The following is a 17,763-nucleotide window of genomic DNA, read 5'->3' as shown; positions in this document are numbered from 1 at the left end:
GCAATAGTGTCATGAGTTCTGACAGCTTACTACCTTTCCCCCACCATCTTGGCTCCTCCTTGGAAATTTCCATCCTCTTTCAAATATATATATATATATATATATATATATATATATATATATATATATATATATTTTAAACAGAGGTGAAAGTAGAAACATTTTGCCTTAAATTAACATAAACTTGTCCAGTACTTCTAAGAGTATTTCCAACTACCAAATTTACTGTTATGGCTAATATATGAAAATAATGTGAAAAACAAAAAGATACATTCTTAAACACAGGCATAAACTTGCTAGCACCTTCATCCTCCTTAAATCTATTATTTAGGATTCAATCCTATACTAATTCATCCACTTCAAATTCTATTTCTCCTTTTCTATCTTCTGTAAGGATTAGAGAGGTAATATTAGATGAAGGAAGAAATAGGTAGAAAAGTAGTTCAAAGAGGGGTAGATATAGGAAAGGATTCAGAATACAGTGAAAGTTGATGTTTTTGGAAGCTTCACTTTGAGGTACTTAGAAAAGAATATGGCAAGTAAATAATTTGCCCCCACAGACAGAATAAAATGCAATTTCTAATAATTAACACAAGTAGTCCCAGCACATGGGAAGTTGAAGAATTGCTCATAATACTAATTTAAATTTACATGTATGTATGTGTATATTTGTGTATTTGTATATATATGTATGTATAAATTTATATGTAGCCTGAGTGATACATTTGCTGTGCTGCCTGTCTCATTTCCTATTCTCTCTCCACAGTCATGCCCTCCTCCTAAGTAACCCCGCCATGTCTCCCCCAGCAAGAGTCCCCAGCCTGAGAAGCACCAGTAGACTCTCCTTTGGAGCATCCATGGCCCAATCCAAGGGGTTGGTGCGGGCTGTGGGCTATGACCTGTACAGTGCCTATGATTATATAATACTGGCTATGGAGAAAGGCCTTGTGAAAACAGATATTCAGATATCTCTCCCTCCTGGGTGTTATGGTAGAGTTGCTCCACATTCTGGCTTGACTGCAAAACATTTCATAGACATAGGAGCTGGTGTGATACATGAAGATTACAGAAGAAATGTTGGTGTTGTTCTATTTAACTTTGTCAAAGAAGCATTTGAAGTGAAAAAAGATGACCAGAATGCACAGCTGATTTGTGAAAGGTTTTTTTTTTTTTTTTATCCAGAACTTGAAGAAGTCCAAGGTCAAGATGACACTGAACACGGATCAGCAAGTTTTGGTTATTCTGATCAGAACTAAAATTATATGATAAAAATAGATGTAGCAACTTTCCCCCTAAACAGTTAATAAAATAAAATGATTTTTCACTTAAACAAAGAAATAAATAAGTCAACAAATTAATGAATAGAGAAATTAATGAATAAATAGATAAATAAATTTATATGTATCTATACATATACTTATTTCTATATATATATGTATATATAAATGTAATACATATTTCTATATATATATAAATGTACTACATATTTCTATATATGCATATTTTAAGGCTTTTATAAGGTCACTTAACTCATAATCTCTTGTATTCCAAATTTGTCATTATGATATGGGTCCTAAAAAAAAGTTTCTGCATCTCTTTCTGATTTCTGTTTATTCCTTTCGGTCTTACTCTCAAATATTAGGAATAAATCTACTAAGTCATACTAATGTATCCAGTCAAGAAATAAATCATTTAATAGGGCTTTTATTATACTTTACCCTCTATGAAGTTCTCAATTCTTAGCCTTTAACCATTCTCCATAGGCTCAGAAATTAATTTTCTAAAGGGACATGTCAACCTTTACTTAAATTTCAAAGCATTGAAATGTCTTCAGGACTTTTATTTTGAAGCTAAATCTTTCTTTGGGACTCAATTACATTTTTTTCTTGATCACTTCCTCTTGATCTTTTTGACTGATTCCTATATTTGCTAAGTGGAGAAATGACTGAGATGTTTATTGATTTATTTCAGAATCTTTGTTCATGCAACTAACTGGGAAATAAAAAATTCAGTCGTTTCTATTATCATAGCATTCTAAAACTAGACAGCCAACATCACTCATTTTGCCAGAGAGAAAACACAGGCCAAGGAGCCCAAGTTCATACCACTAGTGTGGATCAAGATGAACCCTAGAAACCTATTCTCCTGACTAATCATCCTTTGCTATACTTTCTAGCACATACTTTTGTGTGTGATGTGCATTGTGTCATTCACATATAACCTATTGAACTTATATTTTACAAAATGACATGCCGTTAGTTGAACAATTCACATGCAAATTTTAACATGGAGTATGTAGGATGCAGAAATTTCCATGAGGTAACTTTCACCAAAATAAAATAAAATACCTCAAAGTTTTCATGGATTTTTTGATCTCCTTAATTTGAATTTTCCCTTCAACAATGTAAATCTCAGTCCATTTTTACCTGCCAATCCTGGGTACCTCTCAAATATATCACAAATTTCCTATTAAAGGTATGTCTGAGGAGCAGCTAGGTGGTGCAGTGGATAGAGCACCAGCCCTGGATTCAGGAGGACCTGAGTTCAAATCCAGCCTCAGACACTTGACACTTACTAGCTGTGTGACCCTGGGCAAGTCACTTAACCCTCATTGCCCGGCCAAAGAAAAGGGTATGTCTATTGCACTGGGTTGGGTGTTTCTTCTCATACTAATAATATGATGGGAATACTAAAGGAACAAATGAATTGTCAATATTTCCCACTCTCACTTTATAACTGAACCATATTTTTTTGATAATATATTTTTTACAACATCACTTACAAAATGTTCATTGCATACTCTTTATAATATTAGGCTACCTGGCCATTCCCTTTTTAGTGCTTTTGGTCGATTTTCAGTTTAATCCATTGAAGTTAGTAATGCTCCATGCTTTACATTAATAGAAGACCACTAGAAGAAAACTGTCCATAAAATAATCACCCCTTTTTTCAGAATGAAGCTTTTAGTTGCCATTAAATGAATGTTGTAGTTTCAAGAGACAATCCAACCCATACCCTTCCCCCTTTTCAAAACTGGCCTACTCTATTATTCATTTGCTTTTTCTGTTCAAGATATATCCTTAATGAAGAAATTTTTATCATTTCTCTATCCAATTCCAAAACTTAGTCCTGGGCTTAATACAATCCATAGAACATCATCTGTAAATAAGAACACCTGAAGGATCTTATCATCCACATAGCAAATTTTGGTATCTTTGCCTTGGACTCTGCACAGCATCTCCTCTATAACACTGGCAAACATCTTGGGCAAGACTTTGTCACTCAATTTTTATATTCTGATTGAGATTAATAATCAGTTTCAAAATCTCTCTTGTGAATTGCACCTCATTTTATATCCATAAAACAATATAAACAATAAGCTTTCCATACAAAATATGTTTTTCGATTGTTTCCCCCTACCTTTTTTGATCCTCAGTACTTTGCAGAGTGCATGATTGATACTGGTACATAAGTGCTTTTTGATATGAATAAACCAATGTTATTTCTTTAGACATTGTTTTGTTTTAATCAAAATAAAAAAGATTATTTTTATCCTGAACCATATAGCAGCAAACAGGGTGCACAAGCTGGGAATTTAGCAATCATGTTGATAAATCAAGAAGATTTACAAGTATAAGAAAATACAATCAAATACATCAACAAGTGACTCAATTTTTCTTTAAAATATTTTTATCATATACAAGGTGAAGACTCATGAAAAATACTTCCAGTTGATTATCATGTATAGATCTATTATATTAAAATGTTTATTATTAAAGTATAAGCCATCATACACAAATCAAAATATTGCCATCTCATCTATCTAGTTCCTTTTCTTCCCCACATTGGATATGAGACCTTTATTAGATAATCTTATTGCAGAGTCTCCCCCCACCACACCCTAGTTACCTGTTTGCCTTCCAATTTTTGGAAGTTTGGCTTTGTCTGTGCAGAAAAAGTTTTATTTATCTTTGCCCCCACAAAAAGACAATATATATTTCATTACATATAAATCCTCTTTTTTTTTCCTTTGGGGTACAGACACAGTAGTGTTATTGCTGGATCAAAGGATATGCACAGTTTTATTGCCTTTAGGCCATAGTTCTAGATTATTCTCCAGAATGGATGGACCAGCTCACTACTACATCACCAATTAATTAATTCACCTATTTCCACTCATCCTCTTCAAGATTTATCATTTCTGATACATTTGACATAGTACCTCAAGCTGTTTCAATTTGTCTGTTCATAAACAATAGTGACTTAGAGCATTTTTATATAACTATATATAGCTTTCATTTCATTGTCTGAAAACTGACCATTTCTCAATTGGAAATGGCTCTAATTTTTTTTTCCCTAAATTTGACTCATTTCCCTGTATATTTGATAATTTAGGTCTTTATCAGAGAAATTTGTATATTTAATGTTATTTCATTATCTATGGTACCTTTAAGCAAATTGTAGTTTCCTTAATTATCTCTTTGAATTTTAATTTTGTTTTATCTCTCATGATTGCTACCCCTGCCCTCTTGATTTCAGCTGAAGCATGATAGATTCTCTTGCAGCCCTTTTAAAATCTATGTGTGTCTTTTTTATCCCAAGTGTGTCTTTTGTATAGAACATATCTTTGGATTATGGTTTCCAATCCATTCTTCTATCCACTTATGTTCTATGGATTAGCTTACAACTTTCATATTCATAACTATATTAATTAACTACATATTTGCCTCCATCCCATTTGCCTCTGTTTCCTCTTTTCTTTTTATCCTGTCCCTTGTAAAAAGTGTGCCTTGCTTCTAAACACTGTCTTTCCCACTCCACCCTTCCCCTTTTCATCTTGCACATTATATCTATTAGCTCCTTTCCTTATAACCTCTCTATTGGATAAGATAGATTTCCATATCCAAATATGGATAGATAAATACATAAATACATACATACAGACATATATGTAAATATTCTTCCCTATTTAAATCAATTCCAATGAGAATGAGTTTCCAGCATTTCTTACCACCCTCCCATTTTCCCATCCACTATAAATGCTTTTCCTTTTGTGCCTCCTTTATGTGAGAAAATTTATCTTATTCTATGTATCCTTTTTACTCTCTTCCCATGAATTCCCCTTTCTCACTCCTATATTTTTTGGGATCATCCTACATACATTTGACTCACACTATGTCCCTTGCCTCTGCATATTCCTTCCTACTGCTATAAGTTTTGGGGAGTTACATGTGTCATCTTCTCACAAAGGAATATAAACAGTTTAACTGAATTGATATCCTTATGATTACTCTTTCATGCTTACCTTTTTATGCTTCTTCTGTGTCTTCAGTTAAATGTTAAATTTTCTCTTTAGTTCTGCTTTTCTCCCTGAAAGTCCTCTATTTCATTAAGTATCCTTTTTTCCACATGAAAGATAACACCCAATTTATTAGGTAGGTTAGTCTTAATTGTAATCCTAGCTCCTTTGCCTTCTAGAATGTAATATTCCAAGTCTTCAACTCCTTTAATACAGAAGCTACTAAATCTTGTGTTATCCTAACTGTGGTTTCACAATATTTTAATTGTTTCTTCTTGACTGCTTCCAATATTTCCCCCTCGACCCAGGAGCTCTGGAATTTGGTTATCATATTCCTGAGAGTTTTCATTTTGGGATATCTCCTGGAAAGTGATTGGTGGATTCTTTCAATTTCTATTTAATCCTCTGAATTTAATATACTGGAGCTGTTTTTCTTGATACTTTTTTGAAAGATGATATATAGGTTACTTTTTAAATCACAGTTTTCAGATATTTTAATAACTCTTAAATTATCTCTCTTGAATCTATTTTCCAGATCAATTTTATTTTTTCAAAGATATTTCAATTTTTTTCTATTTTTTATTCTTTTGACTTTTTAATTGTTTCTTGAAGTCACATGTAGTAATTATCTCCAAATTGCTCAATTCTAATTTTTAAGGACTTATTTTCTTCAGTAAATGTTTATATCCCTTTTTTTTCCATCTGGAAATTCTGCTTTTTAAGGAGTTCTATTCTTCAGTGAATTTTTGTGCCCCTACCATTAGACCAATTCTGTTTCTTTAAGGTGATATTTTCTTCAGTATTTTTTATTCTGTTTTTACCAAGCTGTTCTCCCGTCATTTTCTTCAATCCATCACTCTCATTTATTTTCCTAATGTTTACCCTGCCATTCTTCTTATTCTTTAATTGTTCCAGTAATACTTATTGGCTTTTGGTTCATTTAGCATTTTTCTTTGAGAATTTGCACATATTTGTTTCCCCATTGTTGAAATCTACTCAGTTTACATCTTGGTCTTCTCTGCCAACATACTAGTTTTTAATGGTCATTCATTTTTTTATTGTTTGCATGTTTTCCAAGTCTCTTGCTTCACTATGTAATGATTAGAATGACGCCAACCTGCTGGAGACACTGTAGAAAAGCTCTGCCATGAGGTGAACGTCTCTGAGGGCAAGACCATGTGTCTTTTCTTTGGCATCAGGAAGTGACATTTGCTGGTAGGAGGAAGAAAGGGGAGGCTGGCGCTCTGACTCTCTTTCATGTGGACTCTGGCAGAGAGCAGAGCGAGGAATGCTCTCTCCCTTTAATAGATAGATGAATCAGGCCTTTTTCTCTCTCTCTTTACCAAATTCTTATTCTCCTTAATAAATGCTTAAAAGTCTAACTCTTGCTAAAGCTTATAATTTATTGGTGACCACTCATTAGCTATTTTAGACAGTATAGCTAGAATTTTAGCCCTTACAACTATAAAACTTACATTAAATTTGGGCCCTACTCACCTGGGAGTAAGAAGGAACTGTCCCAGATTTCAGGCTATTTCAGTTTTCAGAGGTAGGTCTGGATGTTAATAAATTTTCAGTGGTTCCAAGGTGGTATTATCCTAGTAGATGTATATTCACTGCTCTCCCAGTCTGTGCTCTGTTCTTTACTTAGAAAGAGCCACTAATCCTTTGAAGCCACAAATATTAGTGCTTCTCTTGGAAACTTAAAAGCTTACAGTGGTCCAGGAACTGTGACATGGGGCTTTATTCCTTGTAACAAACCCAAAGCACTCTTCTTTTTCCTGCAACTTCAACATAGTACTTCTTATGAGTTATATAGTTTCCAATCAGTGCTATCTGCACCCAGTGCCAACAAAGTGTCCTCTGTAATATCTTTCTGACCAATTGTCCATCCTCATTACTATCTAAGGGCTGAGGTCCCAAAGCTACTGCTGCTTCTATGACAGCAAACTCTAAGGTCCACCTGCTGCTGTGCTCTTAGCCTATATCCACTTAAGCTGTCATAGGCTGCAAAAATGTCTCACTCTGACCTTATGTTTGCTTTGCTGCTCCAAAATTTGATCTTTGGAATTATTTTAACATCATTTTAGGGGAATGTTAGGAGAGTTTAACTGGGTCTTAATCTATACTCTTCCATCTTCATCCATCTGGTTCCTTAATGGAGATATGAATAGCTAGTAACCATTTTCAGTCTGATTCATGTCTTTAAATACCTTATCTTTATAAACAGCCTAGAAATGCCTGATCTTAGCAATGAGCCCAGCCTTTATTCTTTGATGAACTTATATTATTTGGTAGAATTTGGTAATAAATATGCTTAACATATGCAAATGAAGCTGAGATTTTATTGATTCAGGAGTTCTCCTCAGGGATGCAGATTGTAAACCATTTGTCCCTGACCTTCTTATATGATTTTTGTCCACATTCTCCCCAAGTTTGCTAAAGGAGTTTTCATCCAGTGTTCTACATATAGTCCTTCCTCTAACTGACTGAGAATACCAATGGATCCCTCTGGCTGTGTACCTTTCATCCCTCAAATTTTCCACATAACCAGTTCATTCTTCTGTCATGCAGCTCCTTCATAACATGATTTGTGCCTTTTTTACCTCCAGATGTCCCTGTTGATAATGTTATATCTTATTTGTGTTCATTATTATATTTCTCCATTATTTTCTATTTCATTTTTATCTTTAATTATTTTTTTACAGGGCAATGAGTTTTAAGTGACTTGCCCAGGGTCATACAGCTAGTGAAGTGTCAAGTGTCAAACAGGATTTGAACTCAGGTCCTCCTGAATCTAAGGGCAGTGCTATATCCACTGCACCACCTAGCCACCCCTATCTTTAATTGTTTCAGAAGCAGTTTTTTTTCCACACCTCATTGCAGAATAAAAATGCCTGGAAAGCAAATGTATTAAATAAAATCATTTTTCTTTATTTTGTCAAAAATTATATCTTTATTCTTTTATACATATAATCCTTTATTTTTGGAAACAGAATGGTGAAAATCCTCCACTCACTTCTTCTCTTGACATTTTCTACCCCCATGTAATCATTATTTCCTTTCTGCTTTATCTAAATCTACTTCTCTTCTCCCAATTTCATCCAGCAGTTCACCCAGCTAACTTTCTAATGATCCTGATCCTGCGTTTCTTCTGTAGACCAGAATTCCAGAACTCATGCAAAAAGTCCCTGAGGAAATGAATTTATTATTCTCTGGAACTCCTTATCTGGACCTCAGGTTTTTAATTAGTGAATAAATGAATAAATATTCAACTCTAACACCAAGACTAGCCAGCACCAGTTCAGATTGTGTTTTCACTTTATCCAATCATCTATGTAGTCCACAAACACATTTTCACTGGCTCTGCTGCAGCTTGCATAAGTGCTCCTCTCTGGAACTCTTTATTTCATATCTCTAGTTTTGGATCCAGTGATTGAATCAATACTACCATTGATTTTAAGCAAAGGCTGTATATCAGGTCATAATTTCTGTTTCTCCACAAACCAGAACTCCATGTCAACTACTCCATTATAGGCATTGATTCGTCTCTTAGAATGTAAGCACTTTGAGGGCAGGGAATGTTGTACTTTTGATTTGTATTTCCATTGTTTAGCATAGTGTCTGTCATATTGTAAACACTTAATAAATATATTTTAATTCAGTTTTCTATTAATTCTTCCTAAATATAATAATCCCTTTAGATTTTATCTTTGAGCACATTTCTCTATTCAACTTCTTCCTCTGAACATGACGTTACTTTATTTTTTATACAGATTGTCTCAGGATTTATATGTACTTTCTTTAAAAATGGATTAATCTGAAAGATTCATATCAATCTTGCTTCTCTTTTAGATTATATGACAACTTAGACATCAGCTCATTTGGCCTCCTTTAAGACTACACTTCAAAAAATGCAAAAAATCTACATATCCATTGAACCTTAGATGACATTTTCCTTCATACCTTTACCTTCGTTAGGTACACAATAGTATTTTGAGTTTTTGTTTTATTTTGCTTTCTTTTATCACATGCCCATGCACATGGAAAAACAAAGAAACAAACAAAGCCAAAATATAAGATTATTGAATCTCAGGAAAGGGCCTTAATCAGTTAGTTCAATCCTTTCACTTAGAAGTTGTGGGAAATTAAAGATGAGAGATGTTTAGTGACTTGCAGAGTTCACACAGCTACTGAATGGCATAGCTGTAAGAAAGCTTCAGGTCTCTTGACTTCTAGTTTCCTACATTGTCCACTATTCAATGGTGAACTATAGATTCTATACTGGTTCTCTATGTCCTTCTAAAAAAGTATGAAATTCTCCTTTTTCACATTTGGAATTATTTATCTCTGAAAGCCTATAAACCATGAAAGAAATGACCTTATAGATTCTTCATGTCTCTGTCAGTCATTAACCCTGTCTTTCACCCTACACTGTCTCACATACTCAGGACCAAGAAAAAGGGAATATTACCTATTCTCTCTCTCTCTCTCTCTCTCTCTCTCTCTCTCTCTCTCTCTCTCTCTCTCTCTCTCTCTCTCGTCTCAACATCTCTATGTCTCTCAGTCTCCATATCAGTATCTATTTTATCCCTAGATAAATAGATATAGATATATTATCCACATAGGGGAAAGTTCATGGTAACCATACAAATATATGAGAAATTCTTGCGTGTTTTCATAGAAAATGGCATTATCTGTTAGCTGCATAAAGTGCTTACTTAACTTTTATGTGATATTACATTGGTGAAATAAACTCTTTTTAAAAGTTATGACATCTCAGTCCCTTTCTTGAGTTGACATATCAATCTGTTCCTGCTTATATCTTCAGGAAAAGGTCAAACTAACACATGCACAGAAGTCTTTTTTAGACTTGTCATATACGCAGTAATCAACATCACTTTCCAGCTGGTTTCTTGTATTGATCTCATTATGTCTACATAACTGTGAACAATAATTGCCATCCTATAGTGTGTCTATTTTTGAAAAATTTCCTCATCAATTTTTTTTTAAATTTTCTCCCCTGAGCACCTCAGTGACTGAGGAGGTGGGTGGCTGGGAGAGAATATTAATCTTTTGAAACAGTTTCATATATTGAAAATAAAAGGATATGAAAAGTATTATTATAGTGGGTTACCATCCTCAGACATCTGATATTAGGAGGGCTGCTAGAATAAGGGAGGAATGAGAAGGTATAAATAGATTGACTCACAGTGACCATGTGATACAGATTCATCACTGCCCAAGCTCTTTTTTGTTCTTTGGGCCCAAGATTTTGACTAGGCCACTGAGTAGCCTGGGTGACAAAGTTCATGGACTTGCAAATTTCAATCTGTAAACCTTAAACATCACTGAATACAAAACACTACATGAATGATTTGTTTTCTCATAACTAGTCAGTGAGAAATTTAGGAATCGAAACCAGGGGTGATTCCAAGGCTAACATTTTATTTTATTTCCTCATCAGTATCTCAAATATACACAAAGATAGATACACATGCAAAGTCTCCAAGGAACAGAGACCAGAATCCCACTTTTCCATCACAAACAAGTTTTATTTAACTGGTTTACTATCTACTCATTCTTCCATAATTATTAGCTCTGCAACTGTGATATAACAGCCCAACCTAAAATAATAGCCAGACAGCCAGCTTTTGTATAAAGGAAGATTCAAGGAGGGAAAGAGATTGAGACTGATGCTAAGGATATTGACCACATCTGACAAACCTGCGGCATACTTTCACTGTGTTATGAAATAATGGCATGTAGCAGATACTCAAAGACCCACCTGAAGATTAATCTAGACTGATTGAATCAAGTGAGAGTGATTGACTGCTGATTAGCCCACTTCAAGTTAATAGGATTGTAATCACACCTGGCTAGCCCTTAAGAAGGTATTGTTTTCAGAATCTAGACTGTGAACTCAACTTGAGAATGCCTTCAAAACCAATGGATTTGGATGACACCAACCCATCAGCTTGAAACAGTGTGTAAGGACTGCCTCTGTTCCAGACCTATAAAAAGCTTCCACAATCAGCTTGCTGGGGAGTTCCTGATTAAAGCAGGCACGTGGAGGAGGACTTGAGGAAGAACCCAACTAGGATGGAACTCTATGAGAGATAGGCCTTTTCTTAACTTTCTGAACTCCATGTTAATACCTGTATGCTTTAATAAATGTTTAATGTCCAAAGACTGGTGCTGAGGCTTCTAATTTAAGGGGAACACACAATATAGATTTTAAACATCACAACTGGCTTCTTAATGTACTGTTATCTCTGTCCTGTCATTCCCTCCCACAGGAAGAGGGCAAATTTTGGCTTTCCATGTTCCCTAAATAGGGATTGGATAATATCTACAAAAAATTTTCCATGCTTCAGAGTTGTCACCTCTTCCTGGACCAGCAGCACTACTGAATTTAAAAAAAAAAGTCATATCTCCAACCTCAATTCTTCCCCTTCATGCAAACTGAGTTTTTTGTTCATTTGTTTGTTTTATTTATATACCTACCTTGCTAACTTTCTGTTAGAGTGCTGAGTTATGGTAAGGGCACACGTTATCATTCACTACAAATGTTCTTTCACTTTTTTTTTACCTTTTGAGTCCTGCACAGTGTGATGAACAGTTGACTCTTTTTCATTATTTTTCTAGTGTCTCCCTTCAAGTAGAAGCTGTTTTTTTGGCAGGGCAATGAGGGTTAAGTGACTTGCCCAGGATCACACAGCTAGTAAGTGCCAAGTATCTGAGGCTGGATTTGAACTCAGGGCCTCCTGAATCCAGGGCAGGTGCTTTATCTACTATGCAACCTAGCTGCCCTGACACTGAATTATAAGTCTTATCCCTCATACTCTTATTCTTATTGTTTCAATATAGACATCTTGATTGGAGAATCTCATGGAACAGAGAATCTTTGTGAGTTTAAATATATCCCTGGACCTCATCTGTGTTTTGTACTTTTATTTTTTCAAGCAATATTCAATCATCAACTTAATGGAATTTTCAAACACAAGTCTTTGTTTAGCAGCACTGCAGGGGTCTAGCAGTAATTTGTGAGTATGGTGAGGCTATAAGAAACTCTTGATAACTGGCTGGATGAGCATCAAGAAGATGGATTCTTGTCAGAGGAATTACACTTATCCATGATTTATAAATATAGTTAACAGACCAGGAAACACATACTATTTCTCTCTTTTTCTTTCTGTCTCTCTGGTCTCTTTGTCTTTCTGTCCCTGTCTCTCTGTCTCTCTGTAGGAAAAAGGGGAAGGAAGGCAATGTGTATTTATTAAGTTCCTACTTTGTGTCAGGGATTGTGTCAAGTGTTTTATAAGCATCACTTTAGTAGATCCTCAAAACAACCTTGGGCAGTAGGTTCTATTTTTGTCTCCATTTTATGGTAGAGGAAACTGAAGCAGACAGAAGTGACTTGCTCAGGGTCACACAGCTAGAAATGTTTCTAAGGCCACATTTAAACTTGGGGTCTTCCGGACTCCAGACCCAGGACTCTATCCATTGCTTCACATAGCTGTATCAGCAAGCTGTGGAGGGCTGACAAAAGATTCAGTGAAGGGCTGGGGAAGGGTACAGAAGAAAGGTAACTAAAGACTAAGGCAGGGGTTGAATCTACTTATTCAAAGAGATAGTTGGCTAGGAGCTATCACCCTAAACTGCTTTTAACCACTTAAGTATTCCTGTTCTCCATTATATCTATACTATATCTATTTCTCAGAAAGCATTTTTTCAAGATTACACTTCTTTTATGTAGTTGCTATCTCTTATGTAGTCAAATATGGGATACCAATGATTCACTTAGGATCAGCCAAAGTAGGAAATGTCCATGGTTGGTGCAGTAAAGGGCAATGCTTTTGGAGAACCTGGCTTCAAACTTCTGCTCTAACACTTGCTGAATGACACCACACAAGGTACTTAAACTCTCAGCTTTCTCATTTGTAAAATAGGAAGGGTTGGGGAGATTGAATTTAGTGGTCTCTAAGATTCTTTCCAGTCCTGTACAGATAATCCTTGTATCTGTACCACATATTTGCACCACAGGGCTATTTCAAAAGTATATAGGCACTAATAGCATTGAGGTTCATGTTTTCCACTAGATTCTAATAACCAATAATTTTCAAGTAAGGACATCTTATCTCTTCAAATTCATTTCTGATTCTAAATGTGAAGTGGGGAGAAGGCAACTGCAGATGATGAATTCCATTGGAAGAGTGTTTCAGGAATGGTCATGAATTTACAATCTTAATTTTCTTAATGGGTTCCCCATCACCAATCTCATGTATTATTTTTCTTATGACTATACAGCTAAAGTCAAGAGAATGAAACTAATAATACCTTAAAAAGACTGACATCGACCCCATTTGCTTTATACTCTAACCAACAAAGTTAACTGACTCAGGATGCTATTACTTGAACAGCTTTGGTTGGGTAGAAAATATTCCATATATCCATCACAATTCACTTTACTAAAGATTATTTTTAAGGCAATGATGGAAGTTTCACTACTTACTACAGTGTTAATGTCAAAGGGCTGAGAGCATTTTCTGTCATTGCCTATTTTATTTACTCATGGATTTTGACAAAAATGTCATCAAAACAGAAATGTTGGAAGTGATCAGATTATTCTAGCCCAAATGTTGTTGAGCTAGTGTTCAAAAGCTGTTTCTTTCTGAGGTTTAAGTACTTTCTGTCCTTAAGTTGTCTTTTTTTAAGCACATGATCATTTCCCTGCCTGAGTTGGAGGTTGGATGTGGTATGTGACAAATGGTTCTCCAAAATCTATGACACTTGTATCTCTTGTTTCTAAAATAAAAAGGAAAAATTGCACTTATATTTTTAAAATACATATCCATGCATTAAAGTGTATCCAGAATTACCACATACTTAAGACATATGCAAAGCATATTAAAATTCTCATTGCAGTTTGAATTCTTATATTAAAGTTCCTTTGATAGGTCTGAAAGATAACATTTTCAGACTATGAATGTTATATACAGTTGTATTAGTTATAAAATTAAGGACATGCAATTCAAAGACCTGGAATCAAACCTTAATTCTGACATTTATTTTATGTGAGGACTTGATAAATTCCCTTTATCTTTATGGAATCAAGATTCTGTCATCCGTAAAATCAAGAAGTGCAACTGGATAGGGGCAGCTAGGTGACACAGTGGATAAAGCCCTGGCCTTGGATTTAGGGGGATCTGAGTTCAAATTTGGCCTCAGACACTTGACACTAGCTGTGTGACCCAGGGCAAGTCACTTAACCCCCGTTGCCCTGCCAAAAAAGAAAAACTCCAAAAAAAATCACAATAAAGGTGCAACTGAATGCCCTCCTAACACACCTTTACAATCCTAAATCTACTGTTATCATGACCATAAGAAGGAAGCAATGGACACACTGGGAACTACTGATTTTATACTAGGTCTGGAGAATTGTATTGTACACAGACATGACATCAACAAGCCAGAGAATATTCAAAGAAGAGTAAGCAAAATAGTAAAGGCACCAGATATTATACAATGAGGAATGGTAGATATTTAGTCTAAAAATGCTTGGTCAGGGGGGAAATGATAGCCATTTTAAAGTATTTAAAGGGTTGTTAAGTAGAACAATATTAGATTTGTCTTGCTTTACCCCAGAAGGTAGAACTTGTAGTATGGGTACAAAGTTGTAAACAGGAAGGTTTAAGTTAAATAATAATAATAATAATAATAATAATAATAATAATAATAATGTATCATCAGGATTTTCCCAAGGCTATCCCATCAGGTGGTGAAAGTCCCTTCACTAGATATAGTTAAATCAACTCTAGAGGCTGTCGAAAGTGAGGCAGAAATGATTAATATTGTAAGCATAGGTAGGAATCAGCTTCAGACTTACCTTCAGAGGCATAGAGCCTATGATTTTGTTTCCCTAAAAATAACAACTCTTAGGCATTCTAAAAAACTTTATTCCAGAAGTTAATATCTAAAAGAATAATAATCCCAAGTACCCATACAAAGGAAATGAAGAGACCAGAGAAAAGGTTTCTTGAGAGATGGAGTTGCCCCACTTTCCTTATCTATAAAATGAGCTAGAAAGAGGAAATGGCAAACCATTATAGTATCTTTGTCAAGAAAACTCCAAGTGGATTCATGAGCAGTAGGACATAACTGAAATAACACTTGGAATTTACTGTGTTGTTCTAATTAAAACAATAGAAAATGAGTTGTGAATTACCTTAAATAGAAAATAAACTGTCTTTATACTCTCTTCACTACATTCATCAGGCCTTATTACCCATTTCCTAGACCCTAGCTTCATAAACTGTGAGTCGCAACCCCTTATGGATCATGCAACTGAATGTGGGGGGGTCATGAAAAATTTTGTCAAGTTAAACAGTATGTATACCTATTTTATAGCCCTATATAAATGGGGTCACAAAAATTTCTTGGGCAAAAGGGGTCACAAGTGGAAAAAGTTTAAGAAGCCCTGGCCTATTCTATTATTGGCATTGCATTAACCCACTTAAGTCTTGTCCCTCTCCAGTTCATCCTGAACACAGCTGCAAATCTTCCTATGTCATGGTTCTGACCATTTTATTTCTTTAATCAAAAGATTCAGTGGTTCCCATCTGCCTCAAGTAAACCCTGCAGCTTAGCATTTAAGACCATAAAATGTCAACCCCAACCTTCCTTCCCAGTCTTGTTATCAGAAATCACAGTATCTCAGAATTGGAAGGGACCTGAGTGGCAATCTAAGATTCCCCTTTGCAACATACTACATAGAGTCCTAGGGCAGAGCTGCCTGGCTGAGCAAGAGTATCTTAAATGTGCTACATTACTCAATAACCACCCTGACTTCCAGGACTCCTTTGATCTCTACCTTTACTCTGAAGCAGGACCGGTGAAATTTGAACTTCCACCTCAGGCATATCCTGTCTAATTCCTGTTTGTACTTCTTTTTTTTTTTTTTTTTTAGTGAGGCAATTGGGGTTAAGTGACTTGCCCAGGGTCACACAGCTAGTAAGTGTTAAGTGTCTGAGACCGGATTTGAACTCAGGTACTCCTGACTCCAAGGCCAGTGCTCTATCCACTGCGCCACCTAGCTGCCCCTAAACATTTATTTATTTTATTTATTATTATTATAATTTTTTTTTTTTTTTTTGCGGGGCAATGAGGGTTAAGTGATTTGCCCAGGGTCACACAGCTAGTTAAGTGTCAAGTGTCTGAGGCCAGATTTGAACTCAGGTCCTCCTGAATCCAGGGCCAGTGCTCTATCCACTGAGCCACCTAGCTGCCCCCTGTATTTCTTTATCAAATCAAAATTAACTTTGTTGCAGTGAAGTAAATGCAAGTGACATATTGTAGTGAAGGACCTACTGCCTTATAACTATACTCAGAATCTACACGCTTCAGAGGTTTATACTGCCCAGACTAAAATCCTCTTCCCTGACCACCATTTCTTGTTCCTTCAGAGCATCCATTTTACTAATCCTTCATATTAAATAGAATTGTTGTCTTCCCCAGCCTGAAGTTACTTTGAATACATTTCCCATTTACCTCTCTCTGTCTCTGTCTCTGTGTGTGTGTCTGTCTCTGGCTCTATTTCTGTCTCTGTCTCTTTGTGTGGTTCTATCTCTAGTATATAGGTATGCTTTTGTATGTATGTATGTATGTATGCATGCATGCATGTATATATACACATATAAAAGAGAGCGTAGCATAAGTTTTTTTTTTCTCCCACAATAACCTATAAACTCCCGGAAAGGATAGTCTATTTTGCTTTTTTTTCATACCCCTAGAATTGACAGAGTGGCAATCATATAGCTGGTGCTTAATAAATACTTGTTAAATCAAATTATTTAGTCATTTTTTGAAAATCTTTACCGGAGTGAGGAAGGGAAGCTATTCCTTTCTCTCATGGTTCTTCCAATTTGGGGAGCGTTACAATTGTAAGAAAGCTTTTCCTCAGTATGCTTAAATATGCTTTGGTACAAATTCTACTTTTTCCTGTTAGCTCTGCCTTCTTGGGACAAGTAAAAGTAATCTAAAGCCACTTCCAAATTATATCCATGAAAAACACTTGTAAGCAGCAAATAGTCTGCTACCCCAGGGCCAATCAGATCTCCTCGCTTCCTACAAATGTTTTTTATTTGGCGTGATCTCAAGATTTTCAACCGCCTGCTATTCTTTTTTTTTTTTTTTCAGCTCCCATACTTTATTGGGAACATGAGTTAGGTGGGGTGGCCTTCAAGGGCCTCACATTAATGAGGTCAGTGCAACAGCATATAAGTTTGATTGCTCAGTAAATACAAACCAATGGAAGTTATAGGTACAGATTTCAGATGCCATCCACTTGGGTGGGGGAGGAAGTTGCAAGGGGTTGAGTATATTGATAGAGTTCATTTACTGATAAGGACAAAGTAGGGATTTCCACATTGGAGATGGGGGCAGGGGAAGAGGCAGCTCCATAT

The 17,763-nt window shown here is 35.5% G+C and overlaps 1 protein-coding gene across 1 annotated transcript; it reads left to right on the top strand.

The window, feature by feature from the left end:
* The first annotated feature begins 794 nt into the window (after positions 1 to 794).
* On the top strand, positions 795 to 1,256 carry LOC122747726 (deoxyuridine 5'-triphosphate nucleotidohydrolase, mitochondrial-like). Its single transcript, XM_043993595.1, has one exon. It carries the CDS (start codon positions 795 to 797, stop codon positions 1,254 to 1,256), a length of 462 nt encoding a protein of 153 aa, XP_043849530.1.
* The last annotated feature ends 16,507 nt before the right edge of the window (positions 1,257 to 17,763 follow it).

The sequence above is a fragment of the Dromiciops gliroides genome, chromosome 3, assembly GCF_019393635.1.
Source record: "Dromiciops gliroides isolate mDroGli1 chromosome 3, mDroGli1.pri, whole genome shotgun sequence".
Lineage (NCBI taxonomy): Eukaryota > Metazoa > Chordata > Mammalia > Microbiotheria > Microbiotheriidae > Dromiciops > Dromiciops gliroides.
This window is presented reverse-complemented; position numbering and strand designations above follow the sequence as displayed.